At 37.2% G+C, this 23,585-nt stretch overlaps 1 protein-coding gene across 3 annotated transcripts; it reads left to right on the top strand.

The window, feature by feature from the left end:
• The first annotated feature begins 3,459 nt into the window (after positions 1 to 3,459).
• Positions 3,460 to 23,009, top strand: panx2 (pannexin 2). Of its 3 annotated transcripts, XM_087292112.1 has the most exons (8): positions 3,478 to 3,645; positions 3,763 to 3,811; positions 5,569 to 5,634; positions 8,974 to 9,461; positions 14,925 to 16,039; positions 16,148 to 16,286; positions 16,419 to 16,598; positions 19,394 to 23,009. In XM_087292112.1, exons 4-8 carry the CDS (start codon positions 9,233 to 9,235, stop codon positions 19,684 to 19,686), a joined length of 1,956 nt encoding a protein of 651 aa, XP_087148238.1. In that variant the 5' UTR covers positions 3,478 to 3,645; positions 3,763 to 3,811; positions 5,569 to 5,634; positions 8,974 to 9,232; the 3' UTR covers positions 19,687 to 23,009.
• The last annotated feature ends 576 nt before the right edge of the window (positions 23,010 to 23,585 follow it).

The following is a 23,585-nucleotide window of genomic DNA, read 5'->3' as shown; positions in this document are numbered from 1 at the left end:
TTTTTTTCTGAGATTTAAAATTGGAAATAGTGTCCACCAGGCGAAAGGCGGGATTTCCATAACTTTGGTGCTTTACAACTAAAAGCCTTGCCACCAAACGACTTCATCTTAAAGTTTGGAACAGATAACAATTCAGCAGAAGATGATCTCAGTGAGCGCAAAGGAGTGTACAAATAAGATCAGAAAGATTGTGATGTGCCAAGTTAGGAAGAGCTTTGTATGTTAAGAGGAGGATTTTGTATTGTTTACGATAGTGAACAGGGAGCCAGTGCAGGTGAGAGAGAATTGGAGTTATGTAATCAGAAGCACGCAAGCAGGTAACTATCCTAGCTGCTGAATTTTGAATTAACTGTAGTCTATGAAGATGCTTATCAGGGATGCCAGGTAGGAGACAGTTACAGTAAACAATCTGTGATGCAACCAAAGCATGAACAAGCACTTCAGTAATTTGTTGAGATAGTGAAGAGCGAAGTGTAAAGTAAAAAAGGGCAGATCGTGAAATATTACTAATATGAGAACCAAACGAGAGTATGCCACCAGTATAACTCCAAGACTTTTCACTTGTTTGAGAGATTTCATGTGGAGTTATTAATGAACAGGGTAAAGGATTGAGCTTTGGATAAAACAGACTTAAAGCCAACCTGAGGGGCTTCAGTTTTACTCGCATTTAACTTGAAGACATTATTAGTCATACATATATTAATCTCATATAGACATTTAGTAAGAAGGAGGGTGAGATGTAGGTTTTGTAGGGATATAAACTTGTGTATCATCTGCATAAAAATGGAAATTTATGTCATAAGAATGAAATATACAGTTGAAGTCAGAATTATTAGCCCCCCCTAAATTAGTTTTTCCACAATTTCTGTTTAACGGAGAGAAGATTTTTTCAACACATTTCTAAACATAATAGTTTTAATAACTTATTTCTAATAACTGATTTCTTTTATCTTGCCATGATGATAGTACAAAAATATTTTACTAGATATTTTTACAAGACATTTCTATACACTTCTATGTAGTTAGGCAAGTTACTGTAAATGATGGTTTGTTCTGTAGACGGTCAAAAACAAATTAGCTTAAAGGGGCTAATAAGTTTGACCTTAAAATTGTTCATAAAAAATTAAAAAACTGCTTTTTTGTAGCCAAAATAAAACAAATAAGAATCTCCAGAAGAAAGAAAATATTATCAGACATACTGTGAAAATTTTCTTGCTCTGTTAAACACTATTTAGGAAATATTTAAAAAAGAAAAAAAATTCAAAGGGCGGCTAATAATTCTGACTTCAACTGTATGCCCTAGAGGTAAAATATAAATAACATAAAATAGTGGACCCATACCGAGCCTTGAGGAACACTATGAATGACTGAAATAGAATCAGCGTCTTAATGTTCAGCATTTTGGTCATTTTGGAACCATGAATCAGTAGATGTTTAAAATACATTCTGTCAGATACTCTGAAGTAAATTTACTCTGAAGTTAGTAGTTTAAAACAACCTAGTAAAAATCCCCCATATCTCTTTTGGGACTGAATTTTGTTGATAAACCGAAATATGTACACCTACTGACAAACCATTGCAACATTCTTTTAAACAACACTGTGCATTTCCCAATCCTAAATAGACTGTCTGAAAATGAATTGTCTGCTTTGTTATTCCAAACCTTCCTAGGCAAAAGGAGAATTATTTAAATCCATATAATGAAAGTCAGCTGTATATACAAATACAAGTTTATCTTTGAAATGTAAAGGAAATTTCTTTGAGGAAATCAGTTCGAAAGTAACCATTATATCTGTTGTTGGCGCATAAAGGACACACTTCAGCTACGTTTGTTTAACCCTCCATCTCACTCACCGTTATGTATTTCTTCTCTTTTAATTACTCGCACGAAATTCATTTTTAATGGTCAAGTGGATTTATTTTTTCTTTACAAAAACACAAACAGGACAATAGGTCCCTCTCTCTCCTTCTGCAGATTTCTCACTCAACCCTTACTGCTTCTCACTACTACTTACTGTTTGCTATGTTTTGTTTTTAAATATGTGATTTTTTTTTATGTAAACTTGGCAATACATTTGTAAGTCATGCCAATAAAGCAATTTTTGAATTTGAGAGAGAGGGAGAGAGAGGCAATACCAGGGTAAAACATGGTAACGTAACTTTGAAATGTATTAACGTTCACTTATTAATGAGAAACACCTGATCAGATTAGCTGTGGTTGGCTTTTTAGTTAAAGGGCACCTATGATGAAAATCATCTTTTGTAAGTTATTTGGAGTGTGTCCACAGTCATATTGGGGTGATATGAATACAATAGCCTTTTTTTTATTTCCTGGCGATAAAATAAAATACAAATCCTTCCCATTTTGAGGCCCACTGAAACGTGATGTAGGAGTGCGATTTCCCCACCCACCCAATTGATTGACAGCTGTATATTAACATATCATATCAACAAGAAAGGTCGTGTGCAAAATAACAGGGATTAAAAGATATGTTCGGCTCACTGTGATCATCAGTCATCAAAAAATGTGATCAAAAATGAGTTTTCCAAGTTTAAAAAGTTTTTAAAACAGTGCATGTTTTTTTAATGAATTACAGCGAATTTGCCATCTTTACTCTATCACCACAGCCGCATGTCAGTACAATTATACAAGAAGACGCTTCAATCCTGCATGTGTTGTGTTGTTGGAATGAGTCAAACACAATGCTGTTACAAATTTTAAGCGCATTTTTTACTTTGCACTGTTTTCGCATCGCAAATGTGACAGGATACATGTATGTATACTTGTATGAATATCTGGTATGGTAATGTACAAAATAAACCTGATTTAACATATCAAATAATCATTGAAAAAGTTCTTACTGCAGTAACAAACGTTCTGCTTCCTTCATGCTTGTCACTGTGCTGTTTTTCTGATGCAGGTGGAGATTGAGGCACACTAAAAGCACAGGCCACAAAACAAGCTACGTATTGTTCGGCACAGAAATTCCAATATTCTGAAAGGTATAATAAATAATCTTATGGGTTTTTTGACCTGAAACTTTACAGACACATTTTGGAGGCACAAAAGACTTTTCTTGAAATCTTGAAAAGGTGGCAAAATAGGTGCCCTTTAAGACTATTTTGGTAAACAACATTTCATCCTTGAATAGCTTATATTTTGCATTGTCTATGCAACAAGATACGAACAAAAACTACAAATAAACGACAGAAGGGCAAAAGTTGAATTTAACGTAGAGCTAATTTCACATTGTCGTTTTTATTCCCGACACTCCTATCGCTTTCATTTACGATTTAAATGCGCCGTGGTAGTGAATCTCCTTGAGTGTGTGTCTGTGGAGCCGCCAATAGTGTAAACCGGAGAAGTGTGTGAGGTTTGTCAGGGGAGGGCGAGAGGATGGCGAGAGGCGGAACAAACCGGTGTGTGTGCCCGGATACACGCTGAAACGGCTCGCCCGCACTGCAGATTAACCCTTCAGACGCCGGGGATGCTCAACACTAAAGCACAAGTCCCTGCATCCGCGTCCCTTTGTGTGTTTGTGGATCTGTTTGGTCGTGTTGTATGTTGTGAGGAGATTTTCCCTCTGATGTTGAAACACAACACCGGCTCTCTGCGATCCTTGGTGTAATCGAGTAATCTGACAGGTATGTGACATCATGAAGACGCGAGTCAATGCAGCCCGGTACACTCCGTCTCTCATGCTGAATTTAGTCTTTAGTATATATTTAGTCATATTTCTGTGCTGATTTGTGTCCTTTTAGGCAGAGATATAGCCTGATGATCCAGTGATGGACAGCTCCTCGACTGAGGGTAAGTGATGTGCACTGCATGACCTTTATTGATCCTAATGTTTCACTGTCACAACGTCTATTTGTGTCGGACAGTGTTATTACATATCGTTCATAAAGCTAAATTATGTCTCGGGGTGTTTTAGTATATGCTGTTGCTTTAAGTTTGCACGAGACGTTCTTAATCGCCATCAACTTGTTTGAGAGTTTGATCAAACCTGTAAAGAGTTTTTCAGGCTTCTTTCTGGTGTCGTTGTCTCTGAATAGGCCAGGGTTATAAATCCTTTGAAATTCTAATTTAAATTTCAGATTGACACCATTTGTTGTAATAATTTATAAGCATAATATTAAAAACACACATGGCCTGTTGATCAAAGACTAATGAAGTAAAATTGTTGAATGCTGTCTTTTATATCTACTTCAGCAGTATAAGAATATATTTCAAGTAAACGAAAAACTAATTTTAACCTTATTTAACCAATCCTTAATGCAAAAAGATAGTTGTCAACTTAGGCTATTTTTAGATGCAAATATTTAGCATATTATAATGGAAACAATGGTTTAATTTTGAGAACTTAATATTTATTTATTTATAAAAACACATGGACTTTAAACTGATTAAATATATATATATATATATATATATATATATATATATATATATATATATATATATATATATATATATATATAATCAAAATAAATTTTTATACAATTATTTATTTATTTGCACAAATAAAACCAAATCAATCACAAACACTACAGTTCTTTATGCTGAGAGTATCATGCTGCCCTATATGCCAGAAAGTAAGTAGAAAGTCTTTAAAATTACATATTTTTTATTTCTAAAACAAGTTACAATGATTAAAATAGTAAATAAAAATCCTTTCATTTTCTTTTCGGTTTAGTCACTTTATTAATCTGGGGTCGCCACAACAGAATGTTCCACCATTATATCCAGCACATGTTTTTATGCAGCGTATGCCCTTCCAGCTGCAACCCATCACTGGGAAACATCCATACACACTCATTCATACACTATGGACAATTTAGCCTACCCAATTCACCTATACCACATGTCTTTGGACTGTGGGGTAACTGGAGCACCCGGAGAAAACCCACGCGAACACGGGGAGACCCAGCCGAGGCTTGAACCAGCGACCTTCTTGCTGTGAGGTGAATGTGCTACCCACTGCGCCACTGTGCAGCCCAAAATTTTATTAAGATTATGAATAAACATTTCATTATAAATAAAACTACCAAAAATGTTAAAGGGCACCTATGATAAAAATTAACTTTGTAAGCTGTTTGGACAACTGTGTGTAGGTATGAAAAAACCAACCCAGGCTCAATCTGAAAACGTACCTCTACAGATGTTTCTGGAGACCACGGAATATGTCCCAGCGGCACGTTTTTCTGCAGTTTTTGTTTTGGCGAATCCACAAGAGGCTGCTGTGTATGCTTTTTAGAGATCTCAAATTCCTTTCCCGAGTGCCATTCATGCCTGCTGTTCTTGCGTAAACCCACCAGAGGCCTGACTTTTTTGTCAGACTTTCTCCCCTTTCCTAAACCCAACCAACACGTTTCAAAAGCAATCCAGAAAAAGAAAAGCACTTGTCTGATTCTGACCTCGTTTTCAGATTTTACACATTCTCACCCTGCTATTTACTTGTTTATTATTATTTTTTGAAACCTGTTTTTGTCTTACCTGCTTTCTGGAACCGTTCTTCACCGGACTCGAACCCCGTCGTCATGGTCAACTCCTCTCTGTGTCACAAGTCCGTCAACGTACTTGGCAAGCTAACGGGACAAACTGATTGCAGCAAGAATATCGCCCATACGGAGGTAAGCGGTCAGCTCGTAAACGCAAAAAGGAACAGCGTCACACCGTCCCGTAGCATTCGTTTAAAAAAAACATGAAATGCAGCCATACATACCTCTGGCTACATAATTCGTGGTCTCCAGAAACATCTGTAGGGCTACGTTTTCAGAATGAGCCTGTGTTCGCAAAAATAGTGCAAAGTTAAAGCAATCTTCATTGTGTGGGACTCATCATTGCAGAAAGGCTTGAATTAACTCCACAACAAATTTAATAAATAGCCGTTGGGAAAGTTCTTAATATAGTAAGGGAGATCTGCTTCATTCTTGTCTGTCACTATGCTGTTTGTCTACATGAAGGATATGACTCTGACATGCACGTAGGAATGGTGGGTGGGAAGAACCAGCTCATTTGCGTTAAAACTTGTTAAAAATTTCCCAGATTTAAAAAGGTATAATAAATAATCTGATGGGCATTTTGAGCTGAAATTTTACAGACACATTCTGGAGGCACACAAATGTAAATTAAATTTTGAAAAAGGGTTAAAATAGGTGCCCCTTTGAATCAAATTTTTATTATAAAATAGTAATGAATAAAAATACTACATTTTTAGGATGGGTGAGTAACCATATTTGTGGGTCTGTCTGTACTATCCAAAAGATTGAAAAACCCTACTTCATACCACAGCTTTGACAACTAGTTTACATTTTTTTGTATATATATGATTTACTTCATCCTGAAAATAAATACATATTTAAGATAAACTACAAACGCAGAGTTCCTGCCATTTTTGTTGCTGTTTCCATTTGTTAGAAAGCTGCTCCTTATCGATTTCCTGGGCTCAAAGCAAGATATATTGATTTCAAAATGAGCAACGGCTATTTTCTGGTGTCTTTTTACACTGCTGGCAGAGACACTTCAACATATCAGGCTCCATCTTTAGTTCAGAAATATGCAATACAATTTCCAATGAGTTAAAGGTCAACTGTGCGCCATGCTTATACTCTAATCTAAACTGATTTGAATGATGAAGCCTCTAGTAGGGAAGTCATTGTGTCCTTTTGTCCTTGTCACAAGTACACGCTCTTAAGGGACTCTGTGGATTGACACACTCTGCTGGTTAATGGATTAAAGGGACGTGCACTTTCATAGTGACGTGTAGTTGTCCCATTTTATGTTTAGATACCACATTTTCACCTTCAGTAAAATGCACAGTTCAGCTTAAAATGAAAACACTGCATTTACTCATTCACATTGTTCCGAATTGATCAGACATTAATCTTCAAAACACATGTAAGGAATATAGCACTTTATTTTAAGATACAATTCTGCTATTAACAAACCATTTACTATATGACATTTAACAACAATAAACTCCCATTTTGCTGCTTATTAGTTTAGTTGTTAGGTTTAGATGTTGATAGGATTAAGGATGTGGAATAAGATCGTGCAGAATATGTACAGTATTTCTGTTCAGTTTTTTTAATTTATTTCACTAATATTATTGTGATATACTCATTCATTCATTTTCTTTTCGACTTAGTCCTTTTATTAATCTGGGGTTGCCACAGCAGAATTAACTGCCAGCTTATCCAGGATTTGTTTCATGCAGCGGATGCCCTTCCAGCCGCAACCCATCACTGGGAGACCCATACACACTCATTCTCACACATACAAACACTATGGACAATTTAGCTTACCCAGTTCACCTTACCGCATGTCTTTGGACTGTGGGGGAAACTTTAGCACCCAGAGGAAACCCACTCAAACACTGGGAGAACATGCAAACTCCACACAGAAACGCCAACTAACCCAGCCGTGGATCGAATGAGCGACCTTCTTGCTGTGAGGCAACAGCACTACCCACTGCGCCACTGCGTCACCTATTGTAATATAATAATAGTAATATTAAAATGTTCATATGATGTATTTACTATACAGTTTGTAAAGTAAGACTTTCTGTCTTTTAGTAGATATATTATATGAGACTTGCTTTGTTTACCAAATATGTGGATCTAATTGGATTTGCATTGTAAACGTTAAATAAAAGTTAAAAATGTATTATTTTTATTTCATATGTTAAGTTTTTAGTTTCGATACTTCTAATATCATTCTGCACAAATCTGCAGATTTTTCACAAAATTCTCTGCATAAATAGCAAACAATGTCTGCAGATTCCGTCTGGCCCTTGTAATAAGCCAGTAGTTACTAGTCCTTAAACTAAAGTGTTTCTGAAACAGTTCACTAAAATATGAAGATTAGCCTATAAAGTTATCGTTGGTGTTAGTGTCTTGCTTCTTTTAGATGAATGCAATCAGAGTTAGATTAAATAATATCCCCTCTGCTATAGGATTTTGTAATGACAGTGAATGATGCCTGAGTTTTTAAAGTTCCAATAAGAACATCCATCCACTATAAAAGCAATCTACACGACTCCAGGGAGTTAATGAGTATTTATATTTGTATACTGATGTTTTTATTTGGAAAATATTGGATGTATGGACAAATACGCACTAATGTTGATATGATTTTTTTTTTTTTTGAGCCTGAAAATGTACAGCTAAACATAAACAGACAGTGGACAACTGATTTTTTTGTTCAAAATTTTACCCAGGGAAAACAATAAAAGAAACCTCTTGGTTCCCAAAACCATTTACAAATTCCAGTTCTCATGTCTTTCGCACTATTGACATCTTCTAGAGCATCTTCTAAATGTACAAATCAATAATTGATTTTCTTGTTAAGCTTAATTTAGATAATGGTCAAATTAAAGTGGTCATAAACTAAAAAACAAAAATTTCCTATAAAAATATCCTGTAAGTTTTGTAGCTCAAACCTTTGTTGTTGCTCTGAAAACAGCTTATATTGAAGGCTGTCTGCCAAAATGACATCAAATGGAATGTTCTACTCTATGATGTAATAATGTGAATAAATCCCGCCTATGCATAAGATCAATGCCTATTTCTACATCACTGCCTGTTTAGCACTGTTAATATGCATGACCAATCATAGCAGTGTGCATTTACTTCTGAGTCTACAGTCCACCACACCCATTTAAGCATTTGGATGAGCATCAAAAACAGCACAAAAAATAGTCATTAACATTCTGTTAACAGATATTGTTGCTTTTTATTATGAACACATTAAAGGTGAGTAATACACAATGTGCATCCAGTTCGCACATGTGTTTTGAATTGTATTTGAACATTTGTTAAAAACAGTTGTTGAAAAGTTGTTAAAATAATAACTACTGTATATGTTGGGTTTAAGAATAAATATGGCTTATAAGTTTTATTTCAGTAGTTTTTCTTGATAATCTGTATCAGAACACCCATTCTGATTGAATTATCTTGTTCATTTTGCAGGTTTTTTGCAAAAGTGAATTATTTAAGACAACAATTTAAGCAACAACAACAATTCATCTTTCTACCTCTGACAAGATCAGCCATCAACTCCGTTTGACCACAAATCTCTCTGAAGATCTCTTACATTTAGCCCATTATATTGCTGCAGGGACAAACCCTCAGCCAATCCAGTGGCTGACGGGTTTGGGGGAGGAGGAGCTTGAAGTGTCATCAGGAGAGTTGTGAAGTTGGTGGCGAGCAGCAGGCTGCTGGGGCCCGAATGCAGAATATCCTCGAGCAGAACTTGGACATGGCCACGGCTCTGCTTGCGGGTGAGAAGCTGAAGGAGTTGATCATGCCAGGATCCACACAGGATGAGAAAGGCGGGGTACTCGCGGGTCTCATGGTGCAACTCAAACTAGAGCTGCCCTTTGACCGGGTCGTCACCATTGGGACTGTCATCATCCCCATACTGCTGGTCACATTAGTTTTCACGCGGAACTTTGCAGGTTAGTGGTGGACAAATGTACCTAATGAATACCTTAAAATTTGCAAAGTGACTTTTGAGAGACTGCTGGGTTTAATAGATTTTTGTGGCCTTTAGCAACAGCAGTTTATATAAATCAGTTCTTTCATTCATTCAAATGTTCTTCACACTAAGAAATAAAGGGTTCTTTTAAGAACTGTTCAATGAAAGGTTATTTGGGGTGAACAATTTTAAAGGTTACGAAAGGTCTTGTAATGTAAAAGCACATTATGGTTCCCCTTAGAACTTTTCAGATAACACATTATTTCTAAAAAAGTTTCAGAAATGAGATTTTCACAGCAATGCTGTTGAAGAATCATTTGTGGTTCCCCAAAGACCTTTTCAATTAACAATTCTTAAAAAAACTATATTTTAAAGAACATTTTAATAACAAATTTGAACCACAGATTCTTTAGGACAGTCGAGAGGTTTCATGTATGGTAAAAGTTCTTCATGCCAGTTTAGAGCTAGTGCTAATTTCATCAACAAAAATAGAGGTGAAAAAATGTTGCCTATAGCTTGCCACAAACAGAAATTTCACAGGTCAACTCTGTGCCAGTACTGTGAGTGAAAACTATGAATGCTTGTGCTCTAATCCTCTCTTCTAATGAATCAACATCACATTATTGTTCATGTAAAAATATAAGACTAAAATTTTAGCAAAATTATGAAAACTAATGAGTGTGTCAGAGCTCAAGCTTTCAGTCATGTTATTGGTGCAGCAGACCTGTGAAGTTTCTGTTTGTGTTAAGCCATTTTCATTGTCAAAATGAACACTGTTTAGAACCTATTTTTTAAGAGAGCATTCAAAACATCCATTATTAAAAGAAACTTTGATATAATTAAATGTTTCCGGAGATGTTAAATGCTCTTCGTGTAATCACTGATACCAATACAAAATATATATTTAAAGAAATTTTGCTATTGCATACAAATACATCAGAGATTGTTTTGCATTTACACAACTTGGCGCTAATAAGGGAGCGCCAGATTTATTAAGTTGTTCAGCACTATCAAACATTCTACTTCACACTAAGAAATAAATGGCTCTTTTAAGAACTGTTCGATAAAAGGTTCTTTGGGGTGTACAATTTTAAAGGTTACAAAATGTTTTTTTTTTTTTGCAGTGATGCAATGTAAAAGCATATTATGGTTCTTCAAAGAACTTTTCTGACAACACATCTTTTCTAAAAAAGTTTCAGAGATGGGATTTTCACAGCAGTGCTGTTGAAGAATCATTTATGGTTCCCCAAAGACCTTCTGAGTTAATAGTTTTTCAAAAAACTATATTTTAAAGGACTTTTTAATAACATATTTCAACCACAGATTCTTTAGGACAGTCGAGCGGTTTCATGTATGGTAAAAGTTCTTCATGCCAGTTTTGAGCTAGTGCTAATTCCATCAACAAAACAAGAGTTCAGATGCAAAAGCCTCTAAGTGACATCTGAAATTTAATTCGAATATTAGAATTTTCCCTGCCCCCTTTGTTTATGTTGAGTTATTTCACTTTAAAGACCATGAAAAAAATTAATTCTTTGCCATGAAAATGAAACTACTGAACCTACACACAGGAGCCTGATAAAAATGCTCATTTTAAAAGAAAATTTCAGATGGCATTTAGAGGTTTTTGCATCTGAACTTGTCCTCTGCACAAGTACTGTGACTAAAAACTCTAAATGCTTGTTCTCTGATCTTCTCAACTAATGAATCAACATCACATTATAAGACGAGATTAAAATGTAGCCAAAATTATAAAAACTAATGAGTGTGTCAGAGCTCAAGCATTCAGTCATGGTATTGGTGCAGCAGACCTGTGAAGTTTCTGTTTGTATCAAGTCTTATTTCGTTGAGTAAATGACCACTATTTTCGGAGAGCATTCAAAAAAATCATTTTTAAAAGAAACTTTGATGCAATGAAATCAATGAAAGTGAAAAGTTTTTGGAGATGTTATATGTTCTTCATGTAATCACTGCCCAGCAGGTATAGGGTGTCAACATGACATCAGTTTGATGTTGTACCCCAACGTCGTGGGGATGTGGCATTTTGTTTAAAAAAAAAGTCCAATGTCAGGCCGACATCTATGTCCAACATCCAGCCTAAAATCAACCAAATATCAACGTCTTATAATGTTACAGCTTGACGTTGTGTGGACGTTACCACTATGACGTCTATCAGACAATGGATTTTGATTACCATACCTCATGAATCAATGTCAGGATTTGACGTTAATATGACGTCAGTTTAAGATGTTAGTTCAACGTTGGATTTTGGTCACTTTCCAACACAACCTACCATCAACCAAACATCAACATCATTTGCCATCGTTATTGGATGCTAAAATAACGTTGTCCTTAGACGTTGGCTAAGTTGTTCAGCTCTATCAGACATTCTGTCACCCTACAGTCCACTGCTGTCCAGCACTGGAGTGGTTAAATTATTTTTGCCAGAGATTGTAGGGTGATTAAGTAGGAAAGAGAGAAAAAGAGAGTTAAAGAGAGGTTGTGGTGGTAGGGAGGGGGTTTACTCTAAACGCTGAGTCAGTCTTACTGCATAGCAGCACCAACTGGCTGTGACTGAACATTGAGAACCCTGCTGGGCAGAAACATGCAGTATAGTTTAAATCTGCATAACTATTGGAAACATACTATACTAATATTTATGCTTAGAAAAGCTGTAGTAGGAAAACCTGGGAGACTGCAGCTAATCTGCGTGTTCATACAATTTTAGGGCTACTACATTAACATTGCACTATTTTAAACAGACTCACTTATTTGAATATTAATGAAGGTCAAACCCTCGTTGTTGTGTTGGATGAAGCTGTTTCTTAGATTAAATGCTTTGACAATAGTTGGAATCTATAAAATATGTAGATCCTATAACCATATAGGTCTATTCCTATGACACACCAATTATTATGTACATTTTTATTCTAAAAAATTAGCTTATCACCACATTATCTTGCTTAACTTACATTATTGATTCTGTGCAGGAGTGTAATCCACTGAGAGCCAGAATAATGTGGAGGTGTCTATAGGAGTTACAGCAGCTGTGGAAGAATTATACCTCTTATCTTTTTCCAGCTGGCGCAGATAAATGTACCGTTTGTTTAATTACTAATTCATCAGTAGTTTAACCTGTAGTGCCTTACACAGTAAACCCAGTCCACCTAATAGGAAGCTGATGACAGCTTATTACTAGAAACAAATCTGCCAGATTTTCCAGGACATAGGCAGTTGTTATGTCCAGTGTTAACAATTTAGATTATAGTTTTCATTTCATTAATTAATTAATTAATTCATTCATTCATTCATTCATTCATTCATTTTCTTTTTGGCTTAGTCCCTTTATTAATTAGGGACAGCGGAATGAACCGCCAACTTATCCAGTATATGTTTTACGCATTACTGGGAAACACCCATACACTCTCATTCACACACACACACACACACACACACACACACACACACTACGGACAATTTATCTTGTCCAATTTACCTATAGCGCATGTCCTTGGACTGTGAGGGAATCCGGAGCACCCGGAGGAAACCCACGCGAACACAGGGAGAACATGCAAACTCCACACAAAAATGTCAACTGACCCACCCAAGGCTCAAACCAGCGACCTTCTCACTGTGTGTTCACGTTCAACCACTTCCAGGTGAAATAATTAAGAAAGAAAAAATCCTTAATTCAGACTCTTACACGTCCTGATTTAAAAACAAACTTACTATACAACATTCTGTATCAATTTTCTGATAATAGAGCACAAACAACAGCTGCTCATTTTTGTCATTTTCTGTGTTCTATTTTTACTTAATGTGTAAATTGTGCAATTCAAAAGTTCCTATTTAGATATGCTTGGTATTAATAGCAGGTTTGGCATGCTGTCCTGGGAGAGAACCCAGAGCTCGGAGATAATTGAGCCCAAGGCTCCCGTTCGGTCAATAAACATATAAGGGGATCCGAGATAAGATAGGTCTTGAAAGCTTCTTTAGAAAAGGGAGAAAAAGGAGGAGGTGGGGTGGAAGGGGGGATTCTTCCAAAATCAGAATCAGTTTTATTGCCAAGTGTGCTTCACACACACAAGGAATTTGTTTTGGCTACAGATGCTTCCAGTGTACATAAAGTGACAAGTGACAACACTAAATAAAAATGAAAAAAAGACGATAAACATTAAACAGAGATGCAGTTAGTCAAGACAAGAAATCTGGATGTTAAGTTGTATGTACAAGTTTGTTATAAATATACAGGTAATACGATGCTATGTACAAATGTGAATGGAGAAAGTTTTGCATTTTATATTGATATAAGGTGCTTTGTACAAGTGCGTATGAGAAAGTGTTGCACATATTTATTGCACAGTTAGAGTATATTTAACTGTTCATGAAGTAGATGGCCTGAGGAAAGAAACCTTTCTTGTGTCTGGCTGTTTTTGTTCTTGGTGCTCTGAAGCGCCGACCAGACAGTAACAGTTCGAACAGGTAGTGTGCTGGGTGCGAGGCGTCCAGAGTGATTGTGCAAGCCCTTTTATTCACTCTGGAAGAGTACAGTTCTTGAAGTGTAGTAAGGGAAGTGCCAGTGGTTCGTTCAGCAGTCCGGACTATTCGCTGTAGTCTACGGAGGTCGGTTTTGGCAGCTGAGCTGAACCAGACAGTGATTGAAGTGCAGAGGATGGATTGGATGACAGCTGAGTAGAACTGCACGAGCAGCTCCTGTGGCAGGTTAAACTTCCTCAATTGACGAAGGAAGTACAGTCTTTGCTGGGCTTTCTTCAAAATAGAGTCTATGTGAATGTCCCACTTAAGATCCTGAGAGATGGTGATGCCCAGGAACCTGAATGACTCCACTGCAGCCACAGTGCTGTTCATAATGGTGAGTGGGGGGAGTGCAGGGGGGTTTCTCCTGAAGTCCACTATCATCTCCACTGTTTTGAGCGTGTTCAGCTCCAGATTGTTGTTTCTGCACCTTAACGCCAGTGAAGGTAGAACAGTAGCAAAAAATCAGTCTATTTATTATAAGCTTGGATCAATCTGATTGGATTATTATTGATTACAGATGAGCAGCCAGTCATGCTTAATCATAACACATGCCTCTCTTGAAATTAGTTTACGAAACTTCACTTAAAATAATTGACCAGTGGTGGTGTGCTTTTTTTTCTATCTTTTTTATTATTTTCTTTAAAACATTCATCAGCCCGTCAGAACTAAGCAATCAAAAGCCCCATAGAATAATGAGAAAATTATAAATCTAAACTCCACTAAAAGATATCAGGAAAGTCATAGCAGACAATAAAGATGAATTAAAACAAAACAGAAATCAGTGCCTCAGTTACTGTATAGGTATTATTTGATGTGACTGGGTTTCGACTCTGGTGGTATCTACTTGATAAGTATGGAATACTTTTGATTATTTTGTAAAGTGATTTTTTGTCGCTTTCTCTTTCAGAGGAATCTATATATTGTTACACCCCACACAACTTTACACGAGACCAGGCCCTTTATGCCAGAGGCTACTGCTGGACAGAGCTGCGGGATGCAGTGCCTGGAGTCGACCCTGAACTTCGTCCGTCATTGTTCGAGCACAAGTTTCTACCCTATGCTCTGCTGGCCTTCGCAGGCATCATGTACATACCTGCTCTGGGATGGGAGTTCATGGCCTCCACTCGCCTCACCTCTGAGCTAAACTTTCTCCTTCAAGAGATCGACAACTGCTACCACAGGGCGGCAGAGGGCAGGGCGCCCAAGATCGAGAAGCAAATCCAATCCAAAGGGCCTGGAATTACCGAGCGCGAGCGACGGGAGATCATTGAAAATGCTGAGAAGGAGAAAAGTCCCGAGCAGAACCTGTTTGAGAAGTATCTTGAGCGCCGAGGGCAGAGTAACTTTCTTGCTAAGCTATACCTGGCGAGACATTTAGCCATTATCTGCCTCAGCTCAATACCTATAACATACCTGAGCGCCTACTATGCCCGTCAGAGGCAGAATGAGTTTACTTGTGCACTTGGCGGGCCGCCAGACACAAGTAGCATTCCTGAACTGAGGCTGAATGTGAACTGTAAGCTACCAGCCGTGCAACTCCAGCGCATCATGGCCGCGGTGGACATTGCTTTGCTGTGCACCATGAACCTCATTATCCTTTTGAACTTGCTGCATTTGTTTGTAGTGCGCAAGTCCAATTTTGTCTTTGACAAGCTACACAAAGTCGGCATTAAAACACGCCGGCGCTGGCAGAAGTCACCGTTTTGTGACATTAACATTCTGGCCATGTTCTGTAATGAGAATCGAGACCACATTAAGTCTCTCAACAGACTGGATTTTATCACCAACGAGAGCGACCTCATGTATGATAATGTGGTGCGGCAGCTGCTGGCAGCGTTGGCTCAATCAAACCACGATGCCACTCCAACCGTGAGAGACTCTGGTATCCAGACTATTGACCCTAGTATGGACCCTTCAGTGCTCGGTGTGGGAGAGCTGGGAGGAGAGCCCTCGGTAATCAAAAGACCTCGCAAAAAGATGAAGTGGATCCCCACATCTAACCCTTTGCCGCAGTCTTTTAAAGTAAGACTTGGCTTCCGATTCTTGTTCATTGTTATGTGTTTGATTAATTGCTTATTATGATCTTTTTTTCTACTGCTGAAATGCAATGTGCATTTTGTTCTTATACAGGAACCCTTGACTCTAACAAGACTGGAAAATAGCATAAAGGCAGAGAAACCTAAACCAGTCCGAAGGAAGAATGTAGCAGATAGCATTATTGCTCCACTTCTGGACAGCAAGAGCACACAGTATCCTCCTACTAGCAAAGGTATCCTTCTACTAGCAAAAGGACCTTTTTAAAGAGCTTACTGTAAATTGACCTATTGGGAATTGCTACATTTTGAATTGCTAATGTGATTTGAATCCTTCTCTAATGTTTTTTTCTCATTGTATTTTTCAGATACATATAATACACAAAAGAAGCACTCTCTTAACCTCTCGCTGGATGTTCATCCCTACATGCTGACTATCCAGAAAGCTGAAACAGTCAACCCTGAGCCTCCCCCCGTGGAGCACTCTATCAGTAGTGTGTATATTGAGGGCCCACATACAGTTGTCCATGTCTCATCTACTCTTACTGGTACAGTATGCTTGGATTGCCTTCGGGGATACAAAATTTATCAAAATTTATGTTGTTTTGTTTTTATTTTATCAATATAAGACATATTATAGAGTGGGTGCAGTGATCACACATTCCCTACAGGCACAGGACACCAAAATGATGCCATATTAACCTTGTACCTCAACGTCGTAGGGATGTTGGATTTTGTTTGGAGATGAAAATCAGGTTGACGTCAAAATTCAAGGTCAAACCAACGTCGATGTCTAACGTCCAACCTCAAATCAACCTAAAATCAACCAAATATCAACATCTAATTATGTTACACCTTGACATTGTGTGGACGTTACCACTATAACATCTATCAGATGTTGGATTTTGGTCACTTTCCAACACAACCTAAAATCAATCAAATATCAATGTAATTTGATGTCAATATTGGACGTCAAAATAACGTTGTCCTTAGACGTAGGCAGGACATTGAATTTTGGTCACCTGGCGTCATGACCTAGATCTAACTTAATATTAATGTCTTATGATGATGTGTGCCTGCTGGGTACTGTAGGCAGGCCAATAAGTTGGGTTTTCTTAACAAAATGCCAGTAGGATTTTTCAATTGGCTTTTGAATTATTGCTAAAAATCAAGGTGATCACAAATTAACATAATACTTATGAATTTTTAACACAAAATATGGTAGATTCTAGAACAGGGGTCACCAATCTTTTTGAAACTGGGAGCTACTTCTTGGGTACCGATTAAAGTGAAGGGCTACCAGTTTGATACACACTTCTCAAATAAAAAATTTGCTCAATTTACTTTTAATTATGTGTTATTATTAATAATTAATGATATTCATCTATGTAAAGACAATGATCATGTTAATGTTTTCTCACAAAAGATATTTAAGTATCTACTTATGTGAGTAGTATGTCCAAATTCATAGTATTCGAAAAACAGTATGCGAGAAGTACCCGGATGACCTACTATTTTTGGCAAAGACTCTGAAGAGCACATATGATGGACGCTACGCTATCACAAGATGCCATGCGAGAGAATTCATAAATGGGAATAAAGCGACACAACTGATGTGGGTAGGTCATGTGACAATGGTGGCTATAGTACATCCGTGTTCCATTCATAGTACTGACGTGCATACTATATAGAACATACTTTTTTAATACTCATATAGTAAACTCAAATTCAAATGTGACACCTACTCAAGTAATAGGCAATTTCAGACGCAGCCATTCCCAGCAGGCACACAACATCATAAGACGTTAATATTAGGTTAGATTTAGGTCATGACATCAGGTGACCAAAATTCTATGTCTAGCCAGCCCTTATGGACAACGTTATTTTAACATCCAATAACAAAGTCAATTAAGTTGATATTTGGTTGAATTTAGGTTGTGTTGCAAAGTGATCAAAACCCAATGTCTGATAGATGTCACACCGTCTACACAATGTTAAGGTGTAACAAGGTGATTAGATGCTGATATTTTGTTGATTTTATATTGATTTTAGGTTGGACGTTGGATATCGACATCGGTCAGACGTTGGGTTCTGACGTCAACCTGATTTTCATTTCCAAACAAAATTCAATGTCCCCATGACGTTGGGGTAAAATGTCAATATGACGTCATGTTGACCTCCTGTGCCTAAAGGGTTGTCTTCAAAATTCACTACAAATCTATAGACAGGTCTGTTTGGAGCTAAATTCTGCAGGACACTGGACCTCCAGGGCTGAGTGTGCCCATTCCTGTTCCAGAATATACAGTACTATGCAAAGGTCTTAGACCAACGACAGCTGGGTTGTTTTAACAAAGTTTCAATGACCATGCATGCATATGTTTTGGTCTCTTCATTCAGATTCAAAGATAAGATATTAAGACTAAAGTGGCATTAGTGTGTTCACCCTTGGCACTCTTCTGTAGACTGAGGCTACGTCTAAAATCGCCCACTACTCGTGTGGGTACTATGTTTGAATTTGACTTTGCTACACAACCGTTAGAAAAGAGATTTCTATATAGTATGAATGTGAGTAGTAAGAATGGATTATGAATGTACTACTGCTGCCATTAGTCATTATCACGGGACCTACCCACATCATGTCACTTTTCTTCCATTCATGAATTCTGTCGCTTGGCATCATGGGATTGCGTAGCATTCTTTGAATGCGCATTACAGAATCTCACCGGAAGTAGTAGGCCATAGTGTTTTATACTGTAAATGAATTTGGACATACTACTTAGCTCACATACTATAGCAGGGAAGTATGCGATTATGGACGCAGCCTGAGGCTTCCTTTAGTACTTACCCCAGTCTATGTACTGTAAAGTACATTTTGGCATAACATTATTACCATTTCTGCTTGATGTTTTATTTACCTCGCTCACTTTGGTTAATATTTACTACACTAATAATTTATTAGCACTTTCATGTTTTCATGATTAAACCTAATTTTATGTTGTTACAAAAAGGTTTAAAGCAACTGGTAACATTTTATATTGATGGTCCATTTGAGTATTAGTAGACTGTCTGCTTAATATCTGTTGATACTGCTCCTTCAACAGACATTTAACTGACTATAAGAAACTTTGCAAGTACATATCAGCTTACACTAACCCCAACCCCAACCTAACAGTCTACTTATAATCTAATCAGAATTAGCTGGCATATAGATACAATCTAACTTAAATTCAACAAACAGACCATCAAAATAAAGTGTGACCAAACAACTTATTTAACAATATACAACTGACATAGTTTATATTGATATTACTGATAATTCTGTGCAATCTTTTTGTCCTCTTAGAAAAGAAAGAGTCTCCTCCACTGTCCACCACCACTGCCTTCTCCACAGCCACTCTCCCTACAAACTCATATTTGAATGGTGGGACGGCCAGCATGCCTCCTCCTCTAGACTCCCCAAAAGTCATAGGTCCTCTCAACCAGGAGACAGAGCCTGAGAGCCAGCCTGTGCCATTTAGTCGAAACCCCTCACTCCCGCTGCTGAGCATTCATCATACCTTATATGAAAAGGATGAGGACGATCAAAACAGAAGACTAGCCAGACCGGGCGAGCTGATTGCTGCTGGAGAGTGTTAAAGGAAAATGCAGAAACAGGCCTGCATGCACACAAACACACAACAATGCAAAAGCACTTAGAGCATCAACTGAAGCACAAAGGAATATGCTGGTTTTTAGGATCATATCTATATAGTTTGATGTTATGGGTAGATCTCAGATTATTCCATTTCTAAGAATTGGGGAAGGCGATGCTTAGCATTAAAAAATTCTTAAAGGTGCACTTTATTTAGGTTCAAATGATCAAATTATTTTTATTTTTAATTGAATAGTGTGATATATGACAGTGTTAGATTTAATGTATGCAGATTTTGGTTACTGATATGACTCTTGAACTATATATTGAAACTAGTTTCTGCCATTAGAAATAAATCTTATTCTTTTTCCGGTCACTTTATTAGGTACACCTGTCCAACTGCTCGTTAACACAAATTTCTAATCAGCCAATCACATGGCAGCAACTCAATGCATTTAGGCATGTAGACATGGTCAAGACGATCTGCTGCATTTCCAAACGAGTATTAGAATGGGGAAGAAAGATGATTGAAGTTTCTTTAAACGTGACATGATTGTTGGTGCCAGATTCTTTATGTATTTCAGAAACCGCTGATCTACTGGGGTTTTCAGGCACAACCATCTCAAGGGTTTACAGAAAATGGTCCAAAAAAGAGAAAATATCCAGTGAGCGGCAGTTTTGTTGGCACAAATGCGTTGAAGATGCCAGAGGTCAGAGGAGAATGGCCATACTGGTTCAAGCTGATAGAAAGGCAACAGTAACTCAAATAACCACTCGTTATAACCAAGGTATGGAGAAGAGCATCTCTGAACGCACAACACATTTAACCTTGAGGCGAATGGGCTACAGAAGCAGAAGAACACACCGGGGGCCACTCATGTCAGCTAAGAACAGAAAACTGAGGCTACAATTTGCACAGGCTCACCAAAATTGGACAATCAAAAACTGTAAAAACGTTGCCTGGTCTGATGAGTCTCGATTTCTGCTGCAACGTTTGGATGGTACGGTCATAATTTGGCATCAACAACATGAAAGCATGGATCCATCCTGCTTTGTGTCAATGGTTCAGGTTGCTGGTGGTGGTGTAAAAGTGTGGGGGATATTTTCTTTGCCAGATAGTACCAACTGAGCATCGTGTCAACACCACAGCCTATTATTGTTGCTGACCATGTCCATCCCTTTATGACCACAGTCTACTCATCTTCTGATGGCTACTTCCAGCAGGATACCATGCCATGTCATAAAGCACAAATCATCTCAGACTGGTTTCTTGAACATGACAATGAGTTCACTGTACTCAAATGGCCTCTACAGTCACCAGAGCTTAATCCAATAGAGCACATTTGGCATGTGGTGGAACGGGTGATCTGTATCATAGATGTTCAGCCAGCAAATCTGCAGCAACTGCGTGATGTTATCATGTCATTATGGACCAAAATCTCTGAGGAATATTTCCAGTACCTTGTTGAATCTATGCCATGAAGGATTAAGGCAGTTCTGAAGGCAAAAGAGGGTCCAACTCTGTATTAGGAAGGTGTACCTAATAAAGTGGCCGGTTAGTGTATATATCAAACCTCAACCTACCCAAAACCAAACCTTAAAGGTGCACTGAGCAATATTTGAAATTGCTCTTCACCACAGTGTTGGACAGAGTTCCAAAACACATCCAATCAGGAGTACGAGGTGTATATACTAACTATAGCGATAGAGAGATACCAAAAGTTGCAAGTTCATGTTGGGTTATGGCCGTATTTGTTCCAAATAACAACATTGTTTGGCAAAATTTGTACTTTTTTTATAGTAAAACACTGTGTGCATGTAAACACATATATTGTAAAATAAAGTGATACAAATATTTATTTAAGTTAAAAAGTGCACCTCTAAACATCATTACCCAGTCTTACATTCAAAGAAGATTAAGGGAAAATAAAATCGCCCATGACTTTGGTGCTCACCATATGGGTTAAAGAGTTCCCTAGGACATTCCAAATGAAGGCAAAGTCCCATTAGATTTTTGCACAAAGCACCATTTGTTCCTGTTTAACGTAGTGTCAATGCACTTTTGTGTTTTTTTTACACATTCAGTGTCGGCTTCATATAGATGTCTTGAGGTATTCAACGCAATACATGCATTCTTAAAATATGCAACCTCATTTCCTACTGTTGCAATAATATGCACATTTGGAATGTATATACTTAGCTGTACAGAAAAAAAGTTCTTAGATATGAGAGACTATAGGCTTTTTTTAAATGACGTTCATCTACACCTCTGGTGCACTTACTCAATGAGACTCTATCACTCTGGATCATTCAACTCCGGATCGCTTGAGGATATGTGGATCCTTATACCAGCTTTTTTAAAAGCTGTTTTGTGACAAACAGATTTCAGCTGCTCCAGACAGATGTTTTCCAACTGAAGCGGATTCATAAAATGGGCTTTTGATACCTACTGTATGTCCCCATGAACCACAACTCGTGTAAAAAATCATTTTATCTTTGTAAAACCTAGTTAAAACCTTTGATATTCGACGATTCCCTTTGTGGTGAAGTATTAGAAATGCCCTGCCAAAACACCTTTACAAGAAGCGCACAACAATTCACAGCAAATAGATCCCAGGAGAACCTGTTACCACATGGCATGAGATTGATATTAGGAGTAGTTGTTGCAGCTCACTGTTTTTTTAGCATATATTATGGTCCAAGTGCAATATTTTGATAATGATTATGCGATACAGGGAAGATCATGATTCACAATACCATCAGATTGGAAGGAACCGCACTTGATTTTTCAGGCTTGGATCTTTGTGAATATAATTTGATAGTATTATGGGTGCTAATATCAAGCTTGAAAATATTGTGGTGGCATTCAGCATTTGAGACTGAAAATGTTCAAAGGGGGTTAGGCACTATGGTTAAAATGTGTATGGCTTACGTCACCTAGTTTGTTTTGTTCTTGCATTTAGTGCAATTTCATTTTTTGTTGTCTATTTTGGCACAATTTCTTAAGAAATGTTTTATATATATGTGTGTGTGTGTGTGTGTGTGTGTATTTCTGGAACTGCAGCATATCAACCAAGTAATCTGCTTAGAGAAATAAATTATGCTAAATAGAAAAATGTTAGATTATCACATGGGTTGTATACTGCATGTCCAAAAGTTAAGCATATATTATTCACATAGGAAAAAAACATACATTTGAATCATAAACCCAAAAACTCACAGTCTGTCTTGCACATTTCAGCCCTTCATCCTTTTCTGTATGTTTGCTGAGATATCTCTGTTATAGATGAAGCTCAGAAAGAAGTATATAAAATTCATAATGTTGTAAGATTCTGTTTGAAGTTTTTTTTTGTTTATAAAGTGAACAAAATGTTTCATTTAGCTCATGGAAATTAAAATGAAAATCCCGCCCGTTAGGTCCTTAGACTGTAAAAGGTACACCTTGTTGGCATCAACAAAAAAAAAAAAAAAAGATTTTTCTATCATTTCATATGTTCTGGTTTATTGGAGAATTTTCACCAGGTAAGAAAAAATCTGTCTTAAAAAATCATAATTATGACTAAAGGTCAAAATTATGATACACAGTGTCTGGCAAAAATACATTAAATGTATTTTAAAATATCATACCAAATACCCTGTTTTTAGGTGTATCTAAACAAACTACAAAATACAGCAGCCACTAATGTATCAAAATAAAATACTGTAGATTTGTATTTTAAAAAATAATACAAAATATTTTTACAAGCATGCTTCTTTGAAAACCTATTTGATCAGTCCCTTCACTGTTAGGTGTGAAGTAAACAATATTTGATAGCAACAGCTTTTCTCTGAGCAAGTTTTAGCAGACCCTCTGCCACCTCGTTCACCTACTGTACATGAGTATCTATACATTTTTTTTAACTTG

Source organism: Danio rerio, chromosome 18 (assembly GCF_052040795.2).
Source record: "Danio rerio strain M-AB ecotype USA chromosome 18, GRCz13ab, whole genome shotgun sequence".
Classification (NCBI taxonomy): Eukaryota; Metazoa; Chordata; class Actinopteri; order Cypriniformes; family Danionidae; genus Danio; species Danio rerio.
The sequence above is the reverse complement of the archived record's forward strand: the minus strand, read 5'-3'. Positions and strand labels throughout refer to the sequence as shown.

Bases quoted from the DNA above. Each gene is read 5' to 3' on its own strand.
- panx2 (XM_087292111.1), top strand. From the start codon at position 9,233: ATGCAGAATATCCTCGAGCAGAACTTGGACATGGCCACGGCTCTGCTT. The intron at 16,040-16,147 runs GTAAGACTTGGC...GTTCTTATACAG, and splicing joins CTTTGCCGCAGTCTTTTAAA to GAACCCTTGACTCTAACAAG. The intron at 16,287-16,418 runs GTATCCTTCTAC...TGTATTTTTCAG, and splicing joins GTATCCTCCTACTAGCAAAG to ATACATATAATACACAAAAG.